Here is a 24,384-nt window from a genome sequence, read left to right on the forward strand (position 1 = left end):
CCCAGGAGATCACATGGGTTTGGGAGGGATGTAGAGTGATAGTAGATTTGAGGTTAGGATCAGATCAGCCATGATCTTATTGAATGGTGGAGCAGGCTCGAGGGGCTGATTGGCCTACTCCTGCTCCTATTTCTTATGTTCTTATGTTCACCGGGCATTTACATGGGTTGGCTCCTGAGATAGAGGTCCAAAGCACAGATGCAGTTTCCCTCACAAACACTGTGACTTGTGCTACTGAGATCTGGGGTTTCAATTTACAAGGCTCTCACTTCTGGCTTGGAGGCTAGGGTTTTGGCTTAAGAAAACCTGATGGCGGGCTTCATACATCTAAGTGGTGGCCAAGTGTCTGTTCCCACACTGATCATCTGCAAGAGACACTCCGCAACTGGGGCATTGCAAGAGGATGCATAGATAAGGCAGTATCTCTCTATGTGATGCTACATGTGCCCAATCCAGCTGGCCCTCAGAAAACGGAAGTGGCAGTTAGGGGACAGTAGCAGCCAGTACAAGGGCAAAGGTGTATGTCATTATTGAGCCCTTGGACTTTTGGTAGCTTTGTCACCTGATGAAGGTCTGCACCTTTTCATATTGTAGTTGGCGTTCCATGGGGAGACTGATGAAAGTGTTTTCCATATCAAAGAAGGCTTCTGTCACTTGTTTATGCAATGGTGGACTGAAGGCTGACTGATGTGGCAAATGTCACCAATGCTGGTTTGGAAGGATCTGGGTATGTAAAATACAAAGCTGTGGTAATATTCAGTTGTGGGCAGGCTGTTCGTATGGTAGACTTTATGTGTAAGTCGAGCTTGGGGAGATAGCATAATGCCATGATAGTCTCTCTTATATGAAGCATAAACGGTGGAAGCAGGCCTCTTCAGACATCCCATTAGATGTGACAATGTCTGAAGATTTGGCTCCAGAATTGAGACCGAGTGGGTGTAAATGCCTGAGGAGCAATTGCACCTGTCTTCATTCCTTCTCCATAAACTCCTCTTCCTTTTGCAAATCCACCTCTGCCACTGTAATGCAAAATAAAATGTTGCATGCTAATGAAGCATTTGCTGTAAGCAACAATGTTGTAGGAAAACTTATCTGCAAAAATGGTCTTGCAATGGGAAATGCAGCAGTAAACACCAGCAACAAATAATTCAGATACAGCTATGTGAAAAGTATAAAAAATAAAACTTTCAATGCTATACTAAATTGTCAATCATATCTTTAAGGATCAACCTTGTAAGAGCCAGAGCAAGGGATCCCAGCAATGCTCATTATAAATGGGCAACTTGTGCTGAAAGAGTGAACAGGTGAAGAAGATTGTTGATTTTGATGTGGGATCAATTTGAATATAATTGACTAAAATTAAGAGATATAATGAGGGTTACATACACTTTGTGCAAGGCCTCCAAAAAAAGAGAAAATGTTTCCCTCATTGAATTCGATGCATTATGAATCAGGAGCTTGGGCATGCTCCCGGAATGCAAAGATGCGCTCTATGAATGTAATGTATCCAAGTTTGCTGATGATACAAAGCTAGGCGGGATTGTAAGCTGTGAGGAGAACACAAAGAGTCTGCAAAGAAAGAAAGGCTTGCATTTATATAGCCTTTCATGACCACCGGACATCTCAAAGCACTTTACAGCCAATGAAGTACTTTTTGAAGTGGAGTCACTGTTGTAATGTGGGAAAAGCGGCAGCCAATTTGAGCACAGCAAGGTCCTACAAACAGCAATGTGATAATGACCAGATAATCTGTTTTTGTGATGTTGATTGAGGGATAAATATTGGCCAGGACACCGGGGATAACTCCCCTGCTCGTCTTCAAAATGCCATGAGATCTTTTACGTCCACCTGAGAGAGCAGACAGGGCCTCGGTTTATCATCTCATCTGAGAGACGGCACCTCCGACAGTGCTGCAATGGAGTGTCAACCTAGCTTTATGTGCTCAAGTCCCTGGAGTGGGACTTGAACCCACAACCTTCTGATTCAGAGATGAGTGTGCTACCCACTGAGCCACAGCTGACAAAGGGATATAGATAGACTAAGTGAGTGGGTAGTAAGGTGGCAGATGGAGTATAATGTAGGGAAATGTGAAGTTATTCACTTTGGTAGGAAGAATAGAAAAACAGAATCTTTTTTAAATGGTGAGAAACTTTCAAATGTTGGTGTTCAGAGAGATTTGAGTGTTCTCGTGCAAGAAACACAGAAAGCTAGCATGCAGGTACAGCAAACAATAAGGAAGGCAAATGGCATGTTGGCCTTTATTGCAAGGGGGTTGGGGTATAAGAATAAGGAAGTCTTGCTACAATTGTACAGGGCTTTGGTGAAACCACACCTGGAGTACAGTTTTGGGGCTGGATTTTGTCAATGGGGAGCTTTTGGAGGCAGGACTCCCACTTTTTGGGTTGTAGTCCCGCCTCCATTGACTTGTGGCCAACCCACGCTATTTTCCCTTGATTGACCTTGTTAAACCCGTCCAGCGGGCTCAGCAGGCCAATTAAGGGACACCTGGTTACTGGCGACGTCAGCGATTGACATTTCATCTGTTTGACAGTTCTAACTTGAGTCCTACTCAGACTCAGTTAGAGAGCTCTCCAGACCAGAAAGCAGAGGCTGCAGCTTTTGACAGTTCAGCGGCCATTCTGCTTTCTGTGCCGGTGAGCTGAGGGACTCCTGAGAACTGAAGGGAGGAAGCCTGCAGGAGAAAGTAAAGGTAAGTAAAACTTATTAAAACACTTTACACTTACCTCACACACTTACCTCTGCACACATGCACCCATCACTCACCTGCACAATGGACACCTCGACCTCTCCAACTGCTTCAGACCGACGGTCCGCCTCGTTAACTTGGCGTGGTTCGGAGCCTTCGGGAAGCCCACACTTCAGGGCTAAAAATAGGGATTAGGCAAAAAACTGCCTGTTAACTGGCACTAATCCCCTTCCCGACTCGGGGAGGCGGCTCCCAGCACAGGTCGGATACCTGCCTCCTGGGACATTGGCACGGAGGCGGGTTGGGTTCCTGCCCCCCGATTCTGCAATTTTCCCACCACTCCCGCCTCCTCGGGGCTTGGAAAATCGAGCCCTTGGTCTCCTTATCTAAGGAAGGATATATTTGCCTTGGAGGCGGTGCAACGAAGGTTCACTAGATTGATTCCTGGGATGAGAGGGCTGTCCTACGATGAGAGATTGTGTAGAGTGGGCCTAGACTCTCTGGAGTTTAGAAGAATGAGAGGTGATCTCATTGAAACATACAAGATTCTGAAGGGGATTGACAATTTAGATGCTGAGAGGTTGTTTCCCCTGGTTGGAGTATCTAGAACTAGGGGGCATAGTCTCAGGATAAGGGTTAGGCCATTTAAGACTGAGATGAGGAGGAATTTCTTCACTCAGAGGGTTGTGAATCTTTGGAGTTCTCTGCCCCAGAGGGCTGTGAATGCAGAGTCTTTGAGTATATTCAAGGCTGAGATAGATAGATCTTTTAGACTCTAGGGGAATCAAGGGATATGGAGATTGGGCGGGAAAGTGGAGTTGAGGTCAATGATCAGCCATGATCTTATTGAATGCTGGAGCAGGCTTGAGAGGCCGTATTGGCCTATTCCTGCTCTTATTTCTTATGTTCTTATGAACATGCAATTGCTGAATTGGCCCCACGGTACCTTCCAATATGAGTTTTATCAATGGGATAAGATCACGCGAGCATAACATGAAAGGCATTTCACAAGAATTGTACCTTAATTTGATCAATGAAGTTTCCTGCCAATTTTTTAATAGTCTTCAGGCAATACTTGACACCAGAAGGACTAAAAAAGGTGATGCTTTCTGGGATTCTCTGGTAGAAAAAAGGAATATAGATTAATGTGTTTTTCTCTCCAGTTCCAAACTGTGAACTTCTATAAGAAAATATGGCGTTGTAAATTGCAATCTTACATCAATCATTCTAATCAGTGAAAATGAACAGTATTACTATTCATTTATAAACAGTAAAAGTTACCCCGTGTGGATTCTGATTTTTGATTGAAGCACAGTCTATATAATAGGATTACAAAGCTATGGTCATACAATGGTATCAACTGTTGTCTTTCCCATTAAAGATGTGTTAGAATGTCTGAGCGACATTAATGTATGTTTGTACGACATTCTTCTTTTCACTAATTTAATAGAGTTGTTACACTATTTCTTTTAAATGGGTAAACACCTCCCTTAAAACAGTGGAAGTAGGAATGCAATATGAATATATTAAGCATTTATACATAATACTGTGAACAGTTATGTAGCATTCTCCAAGTACAGGAAACTTTCTGGTATCCGGCACGGACAGGACCGACGTGTTGCTGTTTCATCAACAATTCCGGATAACTGAACACTATAGTAAAAGATACGGAGCTCAGAGCTCCGTATAAAGCAACAAACCCTGTTGCTTCAAAACAATCGGCACAAGTTGCAAGCGTCTCTGTAGCTTAGCAACAGCTTCAGCTACACCCTTGCACAGCAACAAATGGAGTAAAAAAAGTAACTAAAAGTAAAAAAAGTTACCTGAACCGACTCCTGAATTTTGCCGGTGGATAGAGCGTTCCGGTTATTTAGGGGCCGGTTAATCGAAAGTTTCCTGTACAAGGCATCATTGATTGCACCCATGTCATAGACTTTCAGGGTAAATAATTGAAGTCTTTCAAGGGAATAGACTGTGTTCGGGTGGATAGGTCATTTGCATTAGATAGGGAAGGGGTACAAGAGGACATCAGTATAAAATAAGAAAACATAGACGCCAGGAAATATTTCTTTTGGCAGAAAGTCATTGACTTCTGGAATAGTGTGCTAAAATGTTCAGTGAGGATGGATTCTCTATAGGGCTTCAAAAGGGAACGGGACAAGTTCCTGCAAGTGAAGGATAGCTTGAGTCATAAAATGTAGGTTGGTTAGCCGTGATTAGTGATATCAGTTACTGTAATTTCCTGGTTTGAAATTAATTTTGGGGTCAGAAAGGAATTTCTGACAGTTTTTCCAAAATTGGTCTAAGATTTTGCTGATTCTTTCCCTCTTCCAGGAGATAGCGTGACTGGGAGGATGGGTTGATGGTGCACCATATCTGGATGGACCAGTTGGTCTTTTCTTGTCCTTTTTTGTATGTTGCATATGGGGAGCCAATGTAGGCTAGAGAATGTTATATGGGCGTGATGGATGAGTGGGGCTTAGTGTAGGACAGGATATATGTGACATAGGTTACATGCAGCAGAGCTTCAGGCAAACATGGCTCACAGCTGGAGCCGCTTGAACAGCAATGTAAGATAATTGTCTCTCACACCCATATAGGTCAATATATTGTATCTGACAATCATACCTATATTTTTGGATCTTGGGCAACATTTACTGCCCATTCCTACTTGCCCCGAGGGCATTAAGAGTCAACCACATAGTGTGGGACTGGAGTCACATCTAGCCCAGACGGAGTAGGGTGCCAGGTTCTCTGAAGGACATAAGTCAACCAGTTGTTTTTACCACATTTCATGGTAATTCTTCACCGATACTAAGTGCGACATAACTGCCAATGTTCCTCATTGCTTATGTTGACACTTAAACTGGACACCTTCTTGTGCACATCCCACCATGTACAGTGGGTTATGAACATTCCAAGTGATTGTCTCCCACGTCTGCTGGGGCCCCTTGTTAGTGGCCCTTTGCTCTTCCAACCTGAAGATGGTATTTCTCTATTCGCTCATGCTAGCCACAATAATTTGAAGGGCCTAATCAGTAAAGCGAACATTTCTATGTCTGACTGTAGTCAATCTGAACATGCCATAGCTGGTCTATTAAGAGGGTTAACGTGATACAGCACCATTATTGAAATTCTACTCCCCTCCCAACCCCCCCAGTGGCTACTCACAGTTGTCCACCTTAATTCATCCAAGGTACAAACTTGTATTGAGTAAACATGTGTGTTCCTGCTAATATGCTAAGAAAAACAGGGCAAAAAACTAACACTTTAATGCACAGTGTGCTTAGAGTAAATTAAACTCCCTAAGACATTCACTGCAGTTACAACAGAGGTTCTTTTTACACATTGATATCTGTGAGTGGAAACTTTGGATAAGAGAGTCCACTGAGCAATTCACTTACATAATATCATTTCATGTAGTGTAAATAGACATGTGGTGGAGTATAACCTGAATCACATACCTGTTCTGAAAAATAATCATTCAAAGCCTGCTGGAAGCAAGGGTGTTGAGACGTCTGATAGACAGTGATGCTCTCCAAAGGCACACCTAAAAGCAGTGCAAACTTTTGTAAATGTAAAGCAAAATTCAGCATTGAGCAGTGCAAAAGCTCTAACTTATGCACATCACCCTTTTGCGTACACTATTTTCCACGGAAATAGAACAGATCTTAATGAACATTATTTCTTTACATCAACAAGGATCGATTCTTAACAAGTTTACAAGACACACTTACGTATTATAGCGAAATTTTAAAGCAAAAATACAAAAATTATTAGAAATCTCTGAAAGGAGAGCGGTGGGTAGAAATTAGACTTTCATTTCTGAGATCTAGGTTTAAATCCAGCCCAGACTGATGGATGGAAATCTCCTAGGTTTACTTGCTGTGGAGCTCCTCCTATGTGAAAATAAGTTGCGGGTGGGTAAAGAACAATACATACAGGGTTAAGTGCTACAATTACATTTAATGGATGGAACATTATGTAAACTGCGAATCAGATGTGCTGATTTTTGTGTCCGAATACCTGATATGTATTCCCATTGTGCAAAACTGATATAATTTACCCACAGTGTTATATGGGGGTTATGATAAACACAAAGCAGTTTTAGAAACAGCCAGTAGATGCAATGTTGGAGATTTGAACTCCCAAGTAGAACATGCGTTTGATCCTACTCTATCAATTAGCCAGATTGGAAAGGCTGTCCAGGGAGTGTGTGAAGAAAATCCTGCTTATTCTCAATCTGCCTCATTTCCTACATAGATGAACACTGTAGTACACTGAAGACTTCTGTGGAGGCTAAGTGTGGCAAGGGTGGTGAGAATGAAAAGGAATATGAAAAACAAAGACTGCATCTACTTTTAATGAGTAACGATCGATCACACTAGTTTAAAATAAACCCAATCTTTTACCACAAGCTCAGCATAATGCATTTTTTAAATAACTTAATTGGTTCATTATGAAGATCTGTACAGATAGCAGCGATTACAAGTATAAATATACACTTTAAATGGCTATTCATTCTGTATTTCAAGTAAGAACAAACTTACATTAAAGAGATACAGCTTCTGATTAAAAAAAATATAATAAATGTATAGCAGGTTGATCTGCATCTAAAAAGAAAAAATGTTAACATTTCTTCATTAGAACTAATGGGTTCTGATGAAGCGTCACATCTGAAACATTAACCTATCTTCCTCCTTCAGATGCTGATTGATATGCTGTGCATTTCAGAATTTTCTATTTTCATTACACATTTCCAGCACTAATAGTTTTCTTTTTACCTCAGAAAATTAATACGTACTGTTTTCTCTTAGACATTTGGGAAGTATCTCTCTTTTTAGTGCACCACAAGGAAACAGAAGAGGCAGGGAATTTGAAGATTCTTCTGCAAAAAACAGGACAAGATTTTTTTTTTAAAAAAGGCTCTTGACACAATCTTTTTCTGTGCATGGCACTTCAAAGTATAATCAGTATTGTAAAAGAACATAAGAACATAAGAAATACGAGCAGGAGTAGGCCATACGGCCCCTCGAGCCTGCTCCGCCATTCAATAAGATCATGGCTGCAAGTCCAAAATCAAAAAGCCTGCACGGGAAGAATTAGATCTATATGGACTAATTGGGCTGAATGACCCGTTTCTGCGTTGTACTTTCCATATAATACAACTGTAAAGGAGTAACATAAAGTAACATTTCTGTATAACTGCCAGTTCAAATCTATTCAGTTCAAAATTTCAGCTTTGAGTTTTTCCTCTAACTCATCTCCGTAATGTAGGATATATATTTTGTGAAGTCTAACACTGCCAGCTCCATGTCAATACAAAGTGGTTTCAGGTGCATATTAAGGGAAACTGGCAATATAACTCGGGAGTCAGCTCCTGATCGAGTGTACTAAGGCCAGCAGCTGGGAAACTTCCTCTAGGATTTGAATTTTTAAAGTCCCAACCACCTGAGCACTTTCTTAATTTACTTTTAAATATTTCATTGTTATGCGAAAGCCAACACTGCAGCTTGCTCACTGCTAACATTAAAAATTAGCTGGCCAGGTGGTAGAGCTCTGCCTATGTGCCTAGACCCACATTGACAGAGTTCCTTTATGGCTGACCTCTGTGACTCACAGCAATGTGCAGTGGACAGTGTAACTTTGGTCAGGCAATTGCACTCCACAGATACTGGTCTGAGACTAGTAGCTGCAGTACAACTATAGACTTTACTTCTTATGTTCTAAGGCACTAATCCTCATTTCTATGTCATACCTAATATAATTGCTAGCTGTTGCTGCATACTACATTATTGACCATTTCCTGTTTGCTATTAAATACTAATCTTATAGAATGTCTGACATGTAGGGCATGCTTTGATAAAAAGGAGTCAAGAAGTAGCCCAGTATATTTATTTTCTCACCTTCTTAAATATTAACTTCTTTTGTGCTAATTACTAATTACTAGCTGTAAAGTTATCTGTATTCAAAAATGACTACACCAATAAAATGTATGAACTGAATTTGAAATGTTAAAAAGAGATTTCACAAATTCCAAAGATATGTTTGTTCACTTACTGCTACAGATGTGCTCAGCTAGTTTTTCTGCATCTCCTGAGTCTTCTCCTTGTGTTGCAAGACCAATTTCCTTTACTATAAAGAGAAAAAAAATAAAGATTTTTAATTGGTTGCAGTTACACATCAATCAACATGATGGAACTGAAGAGAATATCATGACATAAATGTGCAGAATAACCTGTGGAAGTATTCTGTATATTCACACGTGTGAACTCATTGGCCGCAAGCACTGGGCGACTTTCTTCTCGGCACTTGATTCCAGAAAATAGCTACTACCCCACTGGACAGCATTACACTTTTCCAATCTATCACAGACCAGGTTTAAAGATCTAGCCCTGTTAGTCTCATATCTCAGAATTATTTTTTTTAAATGTAAGTAGTTATAGATCTTTAGATCGCAATGTTCTAGGTAATGCAGCTGCTACCGCTGCATTCCAACAGTTATTTCTAAATAGGTGCACAGGCACCAACAATTTTTTGTTGCCAGATTTTCCTCTTCACCTCCTCAACTGAACCCATTGGGCAGGATTTTCATTGGGCCATGGAGGCGGGATTGGAGGTGTGCGGGTGGTTAAAATCCCGAAATCGGGGGGCATGAACCCATCCCGCCCCCAACCCGCCTCCATGCCAGTTTCAAAGGAGGCGGGTACCCGACCCGCACTGGGACCCGTCTCCCTGAGGCGGGAAGGGGATTAGTGCCAATTAACTGCCTGTTAACAGGTAGTTAACAGGCAGTTTTTAGCCTAATCCCTATTTTCATTCTTGAAGTGTGGGATTCCCGACGGCTCCAAACCACGCCAAGTTAGCGAGGCGGGCCGTCGGGCTGAAGGGCTTGGAGAGGTCAAGATGTCCGGTGTTCAGGTGAGTGATGGGTGCATGAGTGCAGAGGTAAGTGTGTTTGGTGTGTTTAACGAAGTTTTACTTACCTTTACAGCCTTCCTTCCTTCAGGTCTCGGGAGTCCCTCATCTCACCGGCACAGAAAGCAGAATGGCCGCGATCTGTCAAAAATTGCAGCATTCAGCTTTCTGTTCCGGAGAGATCTCTAAATCATCCTGAGAGGAAGGAATTAACTTGGAGTACAGACTGTCAGTGTTTGACAACTTCAAAGAGCTGTGAAACACTGATATTTCATCTGTCAAAAGGTCTTGACAGATGAAATATCAATCTGTGACGTCACCTGTTGCCAGGTGGCCCTCAATTGGCCTGCAGAGCCCGCTGGGCGGGCTCAACAAGGTAAATCAAGTCAAAATCGCGTGGGTTGGCTACAACTCGATGGAGGCGGGACTACAACCCCGAAAGTTGTAGTCCCGCCTCCTCAATGAAAATCCAGCCCATTGAGTCCTTTGCTGTGTTATAGTTTAAAGGGTACCCCCACAAATTATTCATTTGTGAGCCTTGACCATTAGTACTGACAAGATAGCTGACTGTGGGGGCACAACAGACAATCCCAATCCTATCCTCACCCAATTTCCACACATGTACTTCCATCAGGAGTCACTGGGTAGTGATCAAGAAGAGGAACTCTGGTTGATTTTCTCTTCCTTAATCCAGGGATACTGAATTCAGTTGGAGTGCCCATACCACCTGGCTCAGATCAGTGAACTTAGCACAAGGGCAGAGATCGAATCCATGACATTCTTGGTGTTTATCGCTAGACTGCTCATTGAATAAACTGACTGACCTATCAGCGAGATCGAACACCTTACCTAATGTCTGATAACTCATTTAGCTTGTAATTTTTTCTCAAAATTAAAGATTACGTTCCCTTGATGGCTGTGGTTAACATCACTCCAAATGTGATACTCAGTCATACATATCAGGAAGAATCATAGAATAGTATAGCACAGAAAGAGGCCATTCGGCCCATCGAGTCAGCGCTGGCTGTTTTGAAGAGCAATCTAGTTAGTCCCGCTCCTCCACTCTTTCCCCATATCCCTGCAATTTTTTCTCCTTCAAGTATTTATCCAATTACCTTTTGAAGGCTACTATTGAATCTGTATCCACCACCCCATCAGGCAGTGCATTCCAAATCATAACCACTCGTTGCGAAAAAAAAGTTTCCTTTCCCCTCATGTCGCCTCTGCTTCTTTTGCCAATCACCTCAGGCTGGCACCTGAGGAGGAAGAGCCCGCCTGTACAACTTCAGCCCCATCAAAGAAACCATGCTGGCTATCATGGACAGGGGCAGAGTCAAGGCTGTGACAACTGACAACTCTGGAGGAGGCATCGCACAGGATTTATTCATACCTAATCCTCTTTATACCTTCTGACTTCTATCTCACCCCACACACTCTGCACGATAAGCTGCAGATGCTTTCACCACCCACTTCGCGCTCTCTGCACTCCCTTTAGAGACTTGGGGGTCCAGGTACATAGACCATTAAAATGTCATGAACAGGTACAGAAAATAATTTAAAAGGCTAATGGAATGCTGGCCTTTATATCTGGAGGTCTAGAATACAAGGGGGTAGAAGTTATGCTGCAGCTATACAAAGCCTTGGTTAGACCACACCTGGAGTACTGTGAGCAGTTCTGGACACCACACCTTAGAAAGGATATCTTGGCCTTGGAGGGAGTGCAGCGTAGGTTTACCAGAATGATACCCTGACTCCAAGGGTTAAATTACAAGGAGAGATTACACAAATTAGGGTTGTATTCCTGAGAATTTAGAAGGTTAAGGGGTGATTTGATCAAAGTTTTCAAGATATTAAGGGGAACAGATAGGGTAGGTAGAGAGAAACTATTTCCGCTGGTTGGGGATTCTAGGACTAGGGGGCATAGTCTGAAAATTAGAGCCAGACCTTTCAGGAGTGAAATTAGGAAACACTTCTACACAGAAAGGGTGGTAGAAGTTTGGAACTCTCTTCCGCAAATGGCAATTGATGGTGGATCAATTGTTAATTTTAAATCTGAGATTGATAGATATTTGTTAACCAAAGGTATTAAGGGATATGGGCCAAAGGCGGGTATATGGAGTTAGGTCACAGGTCAGCCATGATCTCAGTAAATAGCGGAACAGGCTCGAGAAGCTAAATGGCCTACTCCTGTTCCTATGTTCCTTTACACCAAAAGTTAATCCTTGTCCCTCTCTTTCATTTCAAGTGCTGAGAATGTGGACATCTCTGTGCCAGTGCAGGACGAGGAGACAAACCTTCCTGAAGATGCACGGTTACTCGATCTGACCCTCACAAGCACCACCTCAGGTACTGGCACCATGTGTACTTTAGAGGCTAGGTTAGAGGATGTGTCTAAACGTGGTGACTCATCAGGCACAAGTGCACAGGAGCTAGGACAGGGGGGATAGGACGTCACAGGTGCCAGCTTGCTGGAGTGAGAAGTCGCATACTAGTTCTTCTGCAGTGGACTCGGATGCTGACTTTGAGGGCCCAGGGTACTGAAGGCGGCTCATGGGCATATTTCAGGAAATGCTAGGTGCACTGGACAGCCTTTCAGAGAGCTTGTGTACAATATCATAAAGCACGGAGGAGTCCAGCTCCAACTTGTCTCAAGGCTTCGCGCAGATCATGGAGACCATTCTGTCCAACATGGACCAAGTGGTTAGCTCCATTAACAACACAGTGGCATCCACCATGATGGAGCCTCTGCTGACAGCTCTGACAGCTTCCGTAACAGACTGCTGCCATGGAAATTCTCACGGCTACTATGGCAGCTCACACTGCTGCCATCCAAGTTCACACGGCTGCTATCTCTTGGCTCTGGGGACCAATGTTAACAGGGGCCTTCAAAGTGTCACTGCAATCCTGCACTGTGTTCTCACGCAGAGCTGTGGGAGTTCTGAAGTGCTGCCCCAGGAGAGGCCGTGGTTCCATGGGAGAGGCCACGACGTAATATTAACGTCAAGGCAGGGGGAGTCCCGCACTGTCTACTGCCTGGCAGCAGAAACATGGTGGGAGGAGCGGACTGGCCAGAAGAGGCCATGGTAGGTTTTAAAAACTGCCTTCTCTTTGAACTTCTTGTGGACCAGGGGCAGGAGGAATGCTCCTCTCAGTCTCCTCAAGGAGTCCTTGGGCTTTCCCAGCTCCAGCCTCTGCCTAATCGCACAACGCAAGGGAATCCCCAGCCCTCTCCAATCCAAACATGAGGGAATCCCGAGCCCTCTCCAATCCAAACATGAGGGAATCCCCAGCCCTTCCTAATACCACTGTGATTATCCTGGAACTCCTGCACCCACTGACTGCTGGGGTCCGTTCCCACGAGTCGCCGATTGGGGCCCCCTGCGGCCAAATTCCCACTTCCGCCCACCGACCAGGTAGTGAATCTGGCTGGGGGTCGGGTGGGATTCCAAGAAGTTTTATTTAAATGAGGCCCTGCTGAGTTTCTTCTGTAGGAGCCTGGCTACTCTTCAGTGGTGAATGCGGCCTTTAGTATCAACCAATCAGATGCTATGGAAAATTGTCAGTTCCCTGTTCTGATTGTTTGTACTGCCAATGAATGAATCAAATGTCGTACAAGAAAAAAATTCCGCTCTCTTTCAACCACCATGAGCAATCTCTGCATAAGGCCCAGCAATACGAAGTAGTAATTTACCTGCGTAATGCACTGCCTAATGCTTCCTCTCCAGGTATACCTCCACTACCCTCCTTCTTCCCAACTGCTCACTACTAGGCCTCCTGCACTGTGATAGACCTTGGCCCTTGCCTGATGCCATGCCTTTTCCCACATTCCCATCCACTTCCGGGTCTCATCTTGCTGCTTGTTTCCTGCCCAGTTTCAACTGCTCACTCTCAGGCCTCAGACCCTCATCCCGTGAAAAACACTATGGGAGATGGACTAGTAGGTAGAAAGAGGGATGAGGTCCTGCAAGCAGAATATAGGGAGCTAGGAAATAAATTAAAAAGCAGGACCTCAAAGGTAGTAACATAGAAACATAGAAGATAGGAGCAGGAGTAGGCCATTCGGCCCTTTGAGCCTGCTCCGCCATTCAATGAGATCATGGCTGATCATCCAATTTCAGTACCCTGTCCCTGCCTTCTCCCCATATCCCTTGATCCCTTTAGCCTCAAGAAATATATCCAACTGTTTCTTGAATATATTTAATGAACTGGCCTCCACCGCCCTTTGTGGCAGAGAATTCCACAGGTTCACCACTCTCTGGGTGAAGAAATTCCTCCTCATTTCAGTTCTAAATGGCTTACCCCTTATCCTTAGACTATGACCCCTGGTTCTGGACTCACCGGCCATCAGAAACATCGTTCCTGCATCTAGTCTGTCCAGACCTGACAGAATTTTATAGGTTTCGATGAGATCCCCTCTCAATCTTCTAAACTCCAGTGAGTATAAGCCCAATCGACACAATCTCTCCTCATACGTCAATCCTGCCATCCCAGGTATCAGCCTGGTGAATCTTCGCTGCACTCCCTCCATGGCAAGAACGTCCTTCCTCAGGTAAGGTGACCAAAACTGCATACAATACTCAAGGTGCGGTCTCACCAAGGCCCTGTACAACTGTAGCAAGACATCCTTGTTCCTGTACTCGAACCCTCTTGCTACGAAGGCCAACATACCATTTGCCTTCTTAACCGCCTGCTGCACCTGCATGCTTACCTTCAGCGACTGGTGCACAATAACACCCAGGTCTCTTTGCACTTCCCCTTCTCTCAATCTATTGCCATTCAAATAATAATCTGCCTTCCTGTTTTTGCCACCAAAGTGGATAACCTCACATTTATCCACATTATAGTGCATTTGCCATGTTTCTGCCCAATCACCCAACCTGTCCAAATCGTACTGGAGTTTCACGACATCCTCCTCACAGCTTACCCTCCCACCCAGCTTTGTGTCGTCTGCAAATTTGGAGATATTACATCCAATTCCCTCGTCCAGATCATTAATATATATTGTGAACAGCTGGGGTCCTAGGACCGATCCTTGCGGTACCCCACTAGTCACTGCCTGCCACTCGGAAAACGACCCGTTTATTCCAACTCTTTGCTTTCTGTCCGCCAACCAGTTCTCTATCCAAGTCAATACCTTGCCCCCAATCCCATGTGCCTTAATTTTGCACGCTAATCTCTTATGTGGGACCTTATCGAAAGCCTTCTGAAAGTCCAAATACACCACATCCACTGGTTCTCCCTTATCTATTTTACCAGTTACATCCTCAAAAAATTCCAGTAGATTAGTCAAGCATGATTTACCTTTTGTAAATCCATGTTGACATTGTCCGATCCTGTCACTGCTTTCCAAGTGCTCTGCTATTACATCTTTTATAATAGACTCTAGCATTTTCCCCACTACCGATGTCAAGCTTACCGGTCTATAATTCCCTGCTTTTTCTCTACCACCTTTTTTGAATAGTGGGGTAACATTAGCTACCCTCCAATCCATGGGTACCGTTCCAGAGTCTATCGAGTTCTGGAAGATGACCAGCAATGCATCTACTATCTCTAGGGCCACTTCCTTAAGTACCCTGGGATGTAGACCATCAGGCCCTGGGGATTTATCGGCCTTCAGTCCCATCAATTTTCCTAACACCATTTCCCTACAAATACTGATTTCTTTCAGTTCCTCCCTTTCATCAGACCCTATGTTTCCCGGCATCTCTGGGAGGTTATTTGTGTCCTCCTTTGTGAAGACAGAACCAAAGTATGTATTTAGTTGGTCTGCCATTTCCTTGTTTCCCATTATAAATTCCCCTGATTCTGACTGTAAGGGTGTGGTAAACCACTGTTATACCTGTCTGTATGTGTATGTGTATTCCACTAGGTACAGGTCTGGACATGCCTCGGCTGACTCCTCCCACTATTCCAGGTATATAAGTGACTACCTCCCAGTCCCTTAGTATTCTGGACGGGTCGACCACTCGAGACTAGACCTTAATTCTTTAGTTAATAAAAGCCTGGTTGTTACTCGCTTAACCTCAGTCTTTTGAGTAATTGATGGCGCATCAAAGGGACCTACGCTTGACTTCACCAATCTTTTTCTCTTCACATATCTATAAAAGCTTTTACAGTCAGTTTTTATGTTCCCTGCTAGCTTACTCTCATATTCTATTTACCCTTTCTTAATTAATCCCTTTGTCCTCCTTTGTTGACTCCTAAACTGCTCCCAATCCTCAGGATTATTGCTTTTTCTAGCCAATTTATATGTCCTCTCCTTGGATCTTATGCTATCCCTAATTTCCCTTGTTAGCCACGGTTGAGTCACCTTTTTTGTTTTATTTTTATGCCAAACTGGGATGAACAAATTCTGTAGCTCATCCATTGAATGTTTGCCATTGCCTATCCACCGTCAACCCTTTGAGTGCTATTCTCCAATCAATCCTACCCAACTCGCTCCTCAGACCATCGTAGTTTCCTTTATTTAAATTGAGGACCCTAGTCTCTGATTCAACTACTTCATTCTCCATCTTAATGAAGAATTCGATCATATTATGATCGCTCCGACCCAAGGGGCCTCATACAACAAGATTGCTAATTAATCCTTTCTCGTTACATAATACCCAGTCTAAGATGGCCTGATCTCTGGTTGGTTCCTCGACATATTGGTCCAGGAAACCATCCCGTAAACACTCCAGGAATTCCTCCTCCACGGTATTGTCTCAGGATTACTCCCAGTGCCACATGCTAGCGAGAGCAGAAATAGGAGAATAGACCAGATGAATGTGTGGCTGGGGAGATGGTGTAGGAGGGAGGGATTTAAATTCCTGAGGCATTGGGACCGATTCTGGGGAAGGTGGGACCTGTACAAGCTGGACGGGTTACACCTCAGCAGAACCGGGACCAATATCCTCGCGGCGGGGTGGGGGGCGGGGTTTGCTAGTGCTGTTGGGAAGGATTTAACCAAGTTTGTCAGGGGGCTGGGAACCTAAGTGTGGGCCCAGAACAGAGAGAAACAAAGCTGGAAGTGCAAGTTAGAAAAGTAGTCAGCAAAACTAGTAGGGAGCAGAAACAAAGGCCAACAGTAGAAAGGGTCAAAGTGCAGAAAAATATTCAACAGGCAAAGTTGAAGGCACTAAATGCACGTAGCATTCGCAACAAGATGGATGAATTAATGGCACAAATAGAAGTAAATGGGTATGATGTAATTGCCATTACAGAGACATGGTTGTAGGGTTACCAAAGCTGGGAACTGAATGTTCCAGGGTACTCAACATTTAGGAAGGACAGACAAAAAGGAAAAGGAGGTGGCGTAGCGCTGTTAATAAGGGATGAGATCGGTACAGTAGAGATAAAAGGTCTTGGCTCGGCAGATTGTGATGTAGAACCAGAATCAGTTTGGGTGGAGCTAAGAAACAGCAAAGGGCGGAAAACATTGGTGGGAGTTGTATATAGGCCACCAAACAGTAGTGGTAATATAGGGCACAGTATCAATCAAGAAATTAGAAGTGCATGTAACAAGGGCAATACGGTAATCATGAGGGACTTTAATCTACATATTGACTGGGCAAATCAAATTACCACTAATGGTGCAGAGGACGAATTCTTGGAATGCATGCGAGATGGTTTCCTGGATCAGTATGTGGAGGAACCAACCAGGGAACAGGCAATTCTGGATCTGGTACTGTGTAATGAGAAAGGGCTAATCAATAATCTTATGGTAAAGGGGCCTTTAGGTACAAGTGACCATAATATGATTGAATTTTACATTAAGTTTGAGAGTGATATAGTCCAATCTGAAACTAAGGTCTTCAATCTAAACAGAGGAAACTACAAGGGTATGAGGGACAAGCTGGCCATGGTAGATTGGGAGATTACACTAAAAGGTATGAAGGTGGACATACAATGGCTAACATTCAAGGAAATAATGCATAATTTGCAACAAACATATATTCCTCGAGGGCATAAAAACCCAAAAGGAAAAGTGATCCAACCATGGCTAACAAAAGAAATTAAAACTAGTATTAAGTCAAAGGAGGAAGCTTATAAAGTTGCCAGAAAAAGCAGTCAGCCTGAGGATTGGGATCTTTTTAGAAATCAGCAAAGGGGGACCAAGAAATGGATAAAGAAAGGGAAAATGGAATGTGAGCACAAACTAGCGAAAAATATAAAAACGGATTGTAAAAGCTTCCGTAGGTATGTGAAAAGGAAAAGACTGGTGAAGGTAAATGTAGGTCCTTTACAGTCAGAGACAGGAGAATTTATAATGGGGAATGAGGAAATGGCAGAGAAATTAAATAAATACTTTGTTTCTGTCTTCACGGAGGAAGACACAAAAAACCTCCCAGAAATACGAGAAAACCAAGGGTGTGACGAGAATAAGGAACTTAAAGAAATTATTATTGGTAAAAAAAAATACTAGCAAAATAAATGGGACTAAAAGTCGACAAATCCCAAGGACTGGATGACCTACATTCTCGGGTTTTGAAAGAGGTGGCCATTGGAATAGTGGACGCATTGGTTGTCATCTTCCAAAATTCTATAGATTCTGGAACGGTTCCTGCAGATTGGAGGATAGCAAATGTAACCCCGCTATTTAAGAAAGGAGGGAGAGAGAAAACGGGGAACTTCTTCTCTTCTTAAGCAGTCCCTCGGAACCGAGGATGACTTGCTTCCACATTAAAAATTAGTTCTCAGATGACTGATGAGTCCAATGCGGGACCTACAGTCTCTGTCACAGGTGGGGCAGACGGTGGTTGAAGGGACGGGTGGGTGGGGTGCTTGGGTTGACGTGCACTCCTTGCGCTTGGCTTTCGCTTGCTCCCGGCGAAGAGACTCGAGGTGTTCGGCGCCTTCCCGGATGCTTCTCCTCCACTTTGTACGGTCTTAGGCCAGGGATTCCCAGGTGTCGGTGGGGATGTTACACTTTTTCAAGGAGGCTTTGAGGATGACCTTGAAGCATTTCCTCTGCCCACCTGGGGCTCTCTTGCCGTGCTGGAGCTCCGAGTAGAGCGCTTGTTTTGGGAGTCTCGTATCGGGCATGCAGACAATGTGACCCGTCCATCGGAGTTGATCGAGCATAGTCAAAGCTTCAATGCTGGGGATGTTGGCCTGAGCAAGAACACAGACGTTGGTGCGCCTATCCTGCCACTGGATTTGCAGGATCTTGCGGAGGCAGCGTTGGTGGTACCTCTCCAGTGCTTTGAGGTGCCTACTGTACATGGTCCATGTCTCTGAGGCATACAGCAAGGCGGGTATCACTGCTGCTCTGTAGACCATGAGCTTAGTGCCGGGTTTGAGGTCCTGGTCTTCAAACACTCTCTTCCTCAGGCGACCGAAGGCTGCACTGGCACACTGAAGGCGGTGTTGGACTTCGTCGTCGACGTCTGCCCTTGTTGACAGTAGGCTCCCAAGGTATGGAAAGTGGTCCACGTTGTCCAAGACCTTGTCATGGATTTTGATAATCGGGGGGCAGTACTGTGTGGTGGGGGCAGGTTGGTAGAGGACCTTTGTCTTACGGGTGTTTAGTGTAAGGCCCATGCTCTCGTACGCTTCAGTGAAGGTGTTGACAATGGTTTGGAGTTCGAGTAACTACAGACCTGTTAACTTCACATCAGTAGTTGGGAAAATGCTGGAATCTATTATAAAGGATGCAATAACTGGGCACTTAGAAACTAATAGTAAGATTGGGCAGAGTCAACATGGATTTATGAAAGGGAAATCCTGTTTAACAAACCTATTGAAGTTCTTTGAGGATATAACGAGTGGAGTCGACAAAGGGGAACCGGTAGATGTGTATTTTGGATTTTCAGAAGGCCTTCGATAAGGTCCCACACAAGAGGTTGGTGAAAACAAAGTTAGGGCACATGGAATTGGGGGTAATATACTAGCATGGATTGAGAATTGGTTAACAGACAGAAAACAAAGAGTAGGGATAAACGGGTCTTTTTCAGGATGGCAGGCTGTGACTAGTGGGGTACCGCAAGGATCGGTGCTTGGGCCCCAGCTATTCACAATCTATATCAGTGATTTGGATGAGGGGACTAAATGTAACATTTCCAAATTTGCTGATGATACAAAGCTAGGTGTCAGTGTCAGTTGTGAAGATGCTGTGAAGAGGCTTCAAGGGGATCTCGACAGGCTCAGTGAGTGGGCGAGAACATGGCAGATGAAATATAATGTGGATAAATGTGAAGTTATCCACTTTGGTAGAAAAAGCAGAAAGGCAGAGTATTTCCTAAATGGTGAAAGATTGGGGAATGTAGATGCTCAAAGGGACCTGGGTGTCCTTGTACATGAGTCACTGAAAGTGAATGTGCAGGTGCAGCAAGCCATTAGGAAGGGAAATGGTATGCTGGCCTTCATTAGGATTTGAGTACAGGAGTAAAGAAGTCTTTACTCCAATTATATAGGGCCTTGGTGAGACCACACCTGGAGTACTGTGTACAATTTTGGTCTCCTTACCTAAGGAAGGATATACTTGCCATAGAGCGAGTGCAACGAAGGTTCACGAAATTGATTCCTGGGATGGCGGGACTGTCGTATGAGAAGAGATTGAGTAAACTAGGCCTATATTCTCTTGAATTCAGAAGAATGAGAGGGGCTCTCATTGAAGCATACAAAATTATTACAGGGCTTGATAGGGTGGATGCTGGGAGAATGTTTCCCTTGGTTGGGGAGTCCAGAACCAGGGGCCACAGCCTCAGGATAAAGAGTAGGCCATTCAGGACTGAGATGAGAAGAAAAACACAGAGGGTGGTGAATCTTTGGCATTCTCTACACCAGAGGGCAGTGGAGGCTCAGTCATTGGGTATTTGAAAACAGAAGTCGATAGATTTCTGACTAGTAAGGGCATCAAGGGATATGGCGATAGGGCCAGTGAATGGAGTTGAGGCAGAAGATCAGCCATGGTCTCACTGAATGGCGGAGCAGGCTTGAAGGGCCAAATGGCCTATTCCTGCTCCTATTTCTTATGTTCTTATGTAGTAATTAAAAATAACAAAAAGGCAGGAACAGTTCTGAATTAGCATCGCAATCTGCAAGTTCAGGAATAGCTACTCAAGCTTCATCCTTACAGTGTATAATTTTACCAGAATCTTCTGATTAATTTAGCTCTTATTTTCCAACTATTACTGCACATATATCTGTGATGTACATGAAACTAACTTTTCTTACCTAAATTGGCTGTAGAGCTTCCTACAACATAGATTGATTTTTCATTCCACTGTTCTTTTAAAGAATTATTATTCCACTCTATTAAAAAGGAAAAAGATTAGGAAATATGATTAATTACATTGAAGATTTTTAATTCAAAAATTATTTTTTCCTTCATTACATTCCCTATTCATTATAAATTCTACAGAATGGACCCAATAAAGAATCAGTTAACACAGTTATTATAGTAGAATCAATAATATGCTATTGTAGGAACTGGGGTTCCTAGCCGAAGAATTGAGATCGACTCAGAAAATCAAAAACAATAAAATTTAATGAACAAACGAAGCTGTACAGGAAACTGTAGGATACAATGCAAATAGGTCTGGTCTGCTTGAAAGCCTCTCTGGAAACTGCTAGAAGGTTCCGAGCTCAACTGCCAGCAGGTTCCGAGCCCAACTGCTAGCAGGTTCCGAGCTCAACTGCTAGAAGGTTCCGAGCTCAACTGCTAGAAGGTTCCGAGCTCTGACGTCATGACGTCATCACGTTCTTCCAGCCGTTGCGAGATCACGTGACGGACGGCATGACGTCATCACGCGGAGTACAGGAAAGAAGCCCTAGTACAGTTAACAGGTACATTAAAGGTGCAGCCCCCAGCTGTACTACATTGCTGTAAAAGGAATTATATACAATTGTCCGTAATCCTCTGGTGGTTCCGCCACACTATGCTGCACTGCTCAGCTCAAACTATGTGTATACGCTCGGTATATAAAACGCATATACTACTAGTTGGATGCAAAATTATTTCCTTTTATAATAATCATAATCATCTTTAAGCATTAAAACAATTATGAATATTCTACCCAGAGATACATGATTATGGTATTCCAGACCTCTACTCCTTACTCCTAATCACAATCTGATTATTGCTGTGTTTTCTGCAATAGCAAACTCTGAACAGTTTCAATAGTAAAATACTATGGGAACTGTTTGAAATGTTATTTATTAAAAAACTGTAGTGGGCTCTTACCGTATTAGATATGAGTAAAAATACTTCTCTATAATGAGGGACTCATTTTGTGATTGTCGGAAGAAATGTATTACTTGCAAGCAAGAAATTGCCGATGACAGTAGAGGCTTAACTCCCTGAGCCATTTACGCAAAAGGTATAGATGCCAGTAAATTATAGTCGCTGTCTGAAAGAATTGTTGCCTATTCCTACTTATCTATTAAATTATATCACTTGTATGTATGTCTCCTTTTTTTTGACAAGTTTGTTAACACATTGCTGATTGAGTAATAAAATATGTACAAATTTTTACAACGATGCTTGAAATAAAGCAACATTGGAGGAAAGCTCATTTGAAACCATTTAAACTCTATTTATGGTTGTAATAGGATATCAGATTTGTAATCTAGATGGCTCCATTTTGGGTGGTTTTCAGAGTCTTACAGGTACAAGGCTGACACATTCAAAAGCAAATCAAATAACCAATCAAACAAAATGGGATATAAAAGCATGAAACAGACTAAACCAGTACTGATGAAGGGTCACGCCTGAAATATTAACCTTTCATTTGCTTTTAGATGCTTATTGACTTGTGTAGTTCTAATATTTTCTGTTACTACAGGTTGACTATCCCTTATCCGAAAACCTTGGGACCAGCTGTGTTTCGGTTTTCGGAAATTTTCGGATTTCAGAAGGTATTATTTCAGACTGGGAAACTCTGAATATTAAATTAATTTGGTAATTAATATTTGTATTTAATATAAATGTTAAAAGTTCAGGCTACCTCTTGCGACTGTTCCGTGTCTCATTCCCCTTCCTGCTTCTCTGTGCTGCCGCTCACAGTCTGTTTACAGCTCCCCCTGCTCCGTGTCTGAATTCCTTGACTTAGCGGGGGTCTGGGGCTCGACTGCCGCCGTCAGTTGTGGGAAAGCCGGATATCAGCTGACTCCTACGCTAAGCTGGCCCGCAAATCAGGTCAGAAAAGCATCGGCCGTGTCGGGTCATGTTTGGCGCCACTCGGGTTATGTCGTGCGCACGACTTACGCTCCACAAAAAAGCTTTCGGTTTTCAGAAGTTTTCGGTTTTCAGAAGTGCGGATAAAGGATAGTCGACCTGTATTTCAGATTTCCAGTATTTGTGATTTTTCTTTTAATCCCTGCATAATATTGTGTTTTCATTAATTCAGTGAAAATGGTTTTGGAAATGAAATAGCCCTTGAATCTTCCAGAAATTCTTGATCAATCCTTTATCCCTGATTCAACAGTAAGTCAAGCTAACTTTTGTAATATCAGCAACTCTATCATTTGTACAAACTTTTTTTTATTAAGGCATTAGAGACAGTGCAGAAGAGATTTTCTAGAATGGTACCAAGGATGAGGGACTTCAATTATGTGGAGAGACTGGAGTTGTTCTCCTTAGCGCAGAGAAGGTTAAGAGGAGATTTGATAGAGGTGTTCAAAATCATGAATGGTTTTGATAGAGTAAATAAGGAGAAACTGTTTCCAGTGGCAGAAGGATTGGTAACCAGAGGACACACATTTAAGGTGATTGGTAAAAGAACCAGAGCCGACATGAGGAAACATTTTTTTTACACAGCGAGTTGTTGTGATCTGGAATGCACTGCCTGAAAGGGTGGTGGAAGCAGATTCAATAGTAACATTCAAAAGGGAATTGAATGAATACTTAAAGGGAAAAAAATTACAGGGCTTTGGGGAAAGAGCAGGGGAGTGGGACTAATTGATAGCTCTTTCAAAGAGCCGACACAGGCATGATGGCCTGAATGGCCTCCTTCTGTGCTGTCACACTTTATGATTTTATTAATTCTCAGGATTTGGGCATCGCTGGCAAGGCTGGGATTTATTGCCCATCCCTAGTTGTCCTCGAGAAGGTGGTGAGAAGGTCTTTATTCTTGAACCACTGCAGTCTGTGTGGTGAAGGTGCTCCCACAATGCTGATAGGTAAGGAGTAAAATTGTAGAATGTATATTTGGTTAACTTAAAAATGAAACACAAAAGCATTTGGGATTAAAACCAAAAACCATTTCAGGAATGGAGTTTGCCTGCCTTTTATGATGCTTTCTATTGTTTTACATCGGTTAGCTAAGTGGAATGAGGAGTAATGTATTCATGGGAATTCAACATTATTAACTAACAAAATTAAGATACTGTAAAACACACCAGAGAAAGCATATACAATATCCACTTGTTATACTGAAAGAACAAGCAATCTGAATATTTTTTACATTTGTAATATTATCTCATTTTACTTGTGTATTTTACTAAGTGAAAGGTAATGTCTGACAAATAATAGATATTAGAAACTATTGGTACCGTTTAATAACTCACTTACCTTCTCTGATAGCCTTCTCACCCAAGCATAACTTGACAGCATCAACTGCTCTGGGACTGGTAAATATCAGACCACCATAAGCTTCAGGGTGTGAGAGCTACATGCAGATTAGGATAAAATTGTGTTACTGTAGAATTAATTGCTTACAATAAACATTTTGGACAGCAGTGATTGCCTGTTCAGGCACTAAATTTACAATCATGAATTAATCTCTGCCTCACAGAGCATTCCACAAAACCAGTTATTTTCACAGTAATAATATTTT

General features: G+C 43.0%; 1 protein-coding gene across 6 annotated transcripts in view; it reads right to left on the reverse strand.

The window, feature by feature from the left end:
• Positions 1 to 24,384, reverse strand: part of uros (uroporphyrinogen III synthase) — a 32,075-nt gene that overhangs the window by 2,575 nt on the left and 5,116 nt on the right. For 5 of the 6 annotated variants that reach the window (XM_085994661.1, XM_085994662.1, XM_085994666.1 and 2 more), the window contains 6 exons: positions 24,120 to 24,216; positions 20,783 to 20,860; positions 8,768 to 8,842; positions 7,512 to 7,595; positions 6,172 to 6,257; positions 3,728 to 3,826 (listed from right to left, as the gene is read on the reverse strand). In XM_085994661.1, the coding sequence (XP_085850787.1) occupies positions 3,728 to 3,826; positions 6,172 to 6,257; positions 7,512 to 7,595; positions 8,768 to 8,842; positions 20,783 to 20,860; positions 24,120 to 24,216 (519 nt within the window). Of the gene's footprint in view, positions 1 to 3,727; positions 3,827 to 3,988; positions 4,024 to 6,171; positions 6,258 to 7,511; positions 7,596 to 8,767; positions 8,843 to 20,782; positions 20,861 to 24,119; positions 24,217 to 24,384 lie in introns of all 6 variants that reach the window. The other variant, XM_085994667.1, reaches the window with a different exon arrangement.

This window comes from Somniosus microcephalus, chromosome 8, assembly GCF_052327205.1.
Source record: "Somniosus microcephalus isolate GS21.2 chromosome 8, FLI_Smic_1.0, whole genome shotgun sequence".
NCBI classification, from domain to species: domain Eukaryota; kingdom Metazoa; phylum Chordata; class Chondrichthyes; order Squaliformes; family Somniosidae; genus Somniosus; species Somniosus microcephalus.